The sequence below is a fragment of the Leguminivora glycinivorella genome, chromosome 5 (assembly GCF_023078275.1).
Source record: "Leguminivora glycinivorella isolate SPB_JAAS2020 chromosome 5, LegGlyc_1.1, whole genome shotgun sequence".
NCBI lineage: Eukaryota > Metazoa > Arthropoda > Insecta > Lepidoptera > Tortricidae > Leguminivora > Leguminivora glycinivorella.
Window position 1 is genome coordinate 4,850,923 of NC_062975.1, and position 4,227 is coordinate 4,855,149.

General features: G+C 38.0%; 1 protein-coding gene across 1 annotated transcript; it reads left to right on the plus strand.

Moving 5' to 3' along the window:
* Positions 1–1,423: 1,423 nt before the first annotated feature.
* Positions 1,424–3,953, plus strand: LOC125225999 (nucleoporin Nup35-like). The gene is made up of 4 exons (XM_048129814.1): positions 1,424–1,725; positions 2,130–2,585; positions 2,954–3,122; positions 3,468–3,953. The coding sequence occupies exons 1-4, from the start codon at positions 1,572–1,574 to the stop codon at positions 3,577–3,579; spliced, it is 891 nt and encodes a 296-aa protein (XP_047985771.1). The 5' UTR covers positions 1,424–1,571; the 3' UTR covers positions 3,580–3,953.
* Positions 3,954–4,227: the final 274 nt, after the last annotated feature.

Consider the following 4,227-nt stretch of genomic DNA (forward strand, 5'->3'; position numbering starts at 1 on the left):
AAAAACCGGCCAAGAGCGTGTCGGGCCACGCTCAGTGTAGGGTTCCGTAGTTTTCCGTATTTTCTCAAAAACTACTGAACCTATCAAGTTCAAAACAATTTTCCTAGAAAGTCTTTATAAAGTTCTACTTTTGTGATTTTTCATATTTTTTAAACATATGGTTCAAAAGTTAGAGGGGGGACGCACTTTTTTTCCTTTAGGAGCGATTATTTCGAAAATATTAATATTATCAAAAAACGATCTTAGTAAACCCTTATTCATTTTTAAATACCTATCAACAATATATCACACGTTGGGGTTGGAATGAAAAAAAATATCAGCCCCACTTTACATGTAGGGGGGTACCCTAATAAAACATTTTTTTCCATTTTTTATTTTTGCACTTTGTTGGCGTGATTGATATACATATTGGTACCAAATTTCAGCTTTCTAGTGCTAACGGTTACTGAGATTATCCGCGGACGGACGGACGGACGGACGGACGGACGGACGGACGGACGGACGGACGGACGGACAGACAGACATGGCGAAACTATAAGGGTTCCTAGTTGACTACGGAACCCTAAAAAACGCTTTGTGAATTCGCACTTAAGCGTATTAAGGAAACAACACGTCAAACATAGTTTACGGTATTACTTCTCATATATATTATACCTCTATATTATTATACTCTATGGGGCTTCTGCAAACCTTTATGTATTAAAAGTCTTAAAATAAAATAGTACATTACGTTAGGATACAAGTGCGTAAAAAAGGAAGTTTGAAACGAGTGGCGATAAATTAAAACACGACCGAAGGGAGTGTTTTAAATCGACACGAGTTGCGAATTTCCTTTTGCACGTGTATCGTACGACGTTTTTCAGTACAGATGGCCCTCCGAAGTTTCAACCTGACATATAATGAACCACTTCTCGCACTAGTGCGTAAAAAAACACCATCTGTACTGAAAAGATATTTATTTACCAACACAGCACGAAATGGAAATGTAAGAACTTATAAAAACTTAGTAAGTAAAATTACGCATGTGTGTGCAGTAAAATGGATGAGACTCAGCGAGACCGCTGATTTTCAGTCCCCAACCAATAAACTTAAATCTAATACTTAACCAAATAACTAGCTAACACCACAGAATATATAATAGTACAACTAACACGGCGAATAGATCGCTGCCTGAAGGCGATGTAAGTACTTAATAATTACAGGGCGAAACCGATGCAGAGATTAATTTTGATTTTTTTTTAACTTTTGAATTTGAATAAAAGGTTTAAAGAGTCTTGCCCATCTTTGTCTGCGTGGGCTCTTATTCCTCATTCATTTATCAGTGAAGTTGGCAACGAATATTCTTTATGGAATAAACTACTACTTTCGAATTATTTTCTTGGATATAGTAACATTATAAACGTCATTTGACAGCCGTTTACTTGTCAAAATGTGGAATGTCTAAATCGCTTTCTGTGCAACCGCCACGGTAATTGTTTCTTCTAAAAAATCGGCGACACAGTGAATAAATGTATTAACTTAGTTACATTTACCATTTCAAAACTGTAAAAGTTGCAATATTAGTTATTAAAATGGAGCCGATGACACTTGGAAGTCCTACACACTCGCCCTCAGGTAGCCCGAATGTGGGATATCTGCCACCTTTTTTGTTAGGGGAAATTAATCCTCCTACTACACCCAGAACCAACAGCCTGTCTCCAACAAAAGGTCGGAATCTCGCATTTGGTAAGTAAAGATTTATTTGTCTAACTATCTATAGTTTTATCGTATTCTCATTGAGAGAAAGAGAGGTTCTGTTTATCTTTGCTGCATTGCAGTCTTTGAAGATTAACTTCATAATAATGTTTTCAAATGTTGTTATTCTCTTTGAATTTATCAGTGAAGAAATAAATCATTTATGCCACTCTTACTTCCCTGAAGAAAATTATTGCAGTTTACTGTACCTACTAAGTTCCTTTGATTTAGTGAAAAAAATTATAACTCTGGGACAAATAATTCTCTGATGGAAGGCCACAAGAATAAAGAATTTTGAAGAAGGTACACCTATTAAAATAATTGTTTATTTTAGTTGTTGTATTCCAGAGAGTTGGATTCCAGAGCTTTTTCTATTGAAAATTTTGTAATTTCAGGTTCACCCACAAGCCCTACACAAACCTCCACACCAGACCAGAAGCATTTCCGTCAGAACCTCTCCATGCACCAGCAGGCCCTGTACAACCAGCAAAACATGTTTGCCAATGCTCCCACATCACCGAACGCATCATACAATCCAAACATGTCATACAACCCACCCAATATGTCTTACAACAATAGTAAAACCACAGGACCACCTATAGAAGACTTATTTGACACAATTAAGAGTAATGAACCATCCGTAAACAAGTCTCTCTTCCAAGAGCAAAGCTTCTACAATAACTCAGTGTTGCAAAATTCTTACATGAACAATATGAATGGGTCTAGCATGAACCCGGCAGCGTGGGACGGGAGTCAGGAGCAGGAGGACTACTGGGTGACAGTGTTTGGGTTCCCGCCGAATGCTGCAAATACAGTATTAGCGAGATTTAGCAACTGTGGTGCTATTTTAGGTAAGGACAATTTTAATAACTTGATGAGAAATAAAATTACAGTTTTTCTATTTTATTTAATCAAGAATGAAAAATAGTTGCTTTTTAAAGTCCTCTTTCCATTAATACAAAGTTGTGACTATCTAAGCTTGCTTACATATTTTTTTATTTACTACTTCACCTCATTAAAATAGTCAATCTTATTTATGCCTTTACTGTTTAGGGATGGTTGGAGAAAAATTTGTCATTCATTATTTCATTAGTATACAGAAGAAAACCTTTTAGTATTGACAGAATTCACCTTGCTTAAATTAGGGAGTAGTAAAAACCTTTCAGTAAACTTATTTTTTAAAACATTGTCAAATTTTAGAACATAATCATGTTTACAGACAAGCAATATCCAACGCAAGGCAACTGGGCGCATGTGCGATACGCGACGCGAGCTGAGAAGGAGCGTGCCATGTCGCTGAGTGGGCGTCAAGTGTTACCCGGAGTCATGGTTGGTGTGGCCGAGTGTCGCGAGCCGCCGAGACAACCTACCAGTCCTCAAGTCGCTAGGTAAATAGAACAAGTAATGGTACATACAGCCTGGCAAAAACAGTAAAAATTAAAAAAGTGGCAACATCCTGGTGTTGTCTCGTTTCCTGCACATATTGATTTGAAAGTCTAATTCTAGTCTTTTTTTGTACTTTGGCTTTAAGAACAGCCTGTTGCAAAAAAGGGAAACAATACAGGATATCTATCAGTAATTTGACTTGTGCTTCAACTGGTACAAAAGAGGATGGATACAGCCTCACCAACTAAACAGACATAGCTACAAGTGTTAACGGAACCATACAATGGGAATTTCAGCTGCATTTATTTGACCCCACCATATGTTACATCTTTTTATTTGATTTTCAGACAAACCCAAGGCGCCCGCTCTCTGTGCCCGACGCCCGTGCCGTCGGCACCGGTGCCACAGCGCTCCAACGGGCTCATCTCTAAAGCCCTAGACTATGTACTGGGCTGGTGACATCTGGACGCTGTCAGCCGACTCAAGATTATGATAGACTATGAACTGTGGACTTAAAACGGTCACGTAACGTCCATAATAATACCCACTCCCTAAAGCTCCATGAAAGGGGAAATCTCCCTATAAAAGTCCCTATATCCTCTTTAGATATGCAATTCTAATTGATTTTTTTATAATTTCTGCCAATAAGTGAAATGGAACAGTTCAAGGCTAATAGCACAGTATAAGGACGACTCAGTAGTTCTCTCCGGCTGTGGCGACGCGAAAGTTACCTACTGCGTTCGAAAGCACGTGGTTTAACAAAATTGCTATAAATGTTACTTGACATGGTCCAAAGTAAGATGTTGTTATCTAATATTAAGTATTATTAATGTGGTATTAGTGTCAGAATTTAAACTATTATGGTGTAGTGAGAAGCTGATGAAGAATTGTTCTCGAAACGCGTTTAGCCTCTTTTTTGTCGTAAACGCCGGTAGTCCACGTGCTCTTGTAAAATCTAGCTATCAATTTACAAGTGCTAAGTCACGCGTACAATGTCGTACTTACTGTACAAAAATTACTAATATTAGCTCAGCGGCGGCGCACCTTGACACTGGCGAAATAGTCCCAATGGACTGAAGCCATTTAATTTAAAAAACTGAACTGAAC

What these genes read in the sequence shown, in the direction of transcription:
- LOC125225999 (XM_048129814.1), top strand. Translation starts at nt 1,572, where the DNA reads ATGGAGCCGATGACACTTGGAAGTCCTACACACTCGCCCTCAGGTAGC. An exon ending in AGGTCGGAATCTCGCATTTG is followed by an intron (nt 1,726 to 2,129) that starts GTAAGTAAAGAT and finishes TTGTAATTTCAG; the next exon opens with GTTCACCCACAAGCCCTACA. An exon ending in ACCAGTCCTCAAGTCGCTAG is followed by an intron (nt 3,123 to 3,467) that starts GTAAATAGAACA and finishes TTTGATTTTCAG; the next exon opens with ACAAACCCAAGGCGCCCGCT.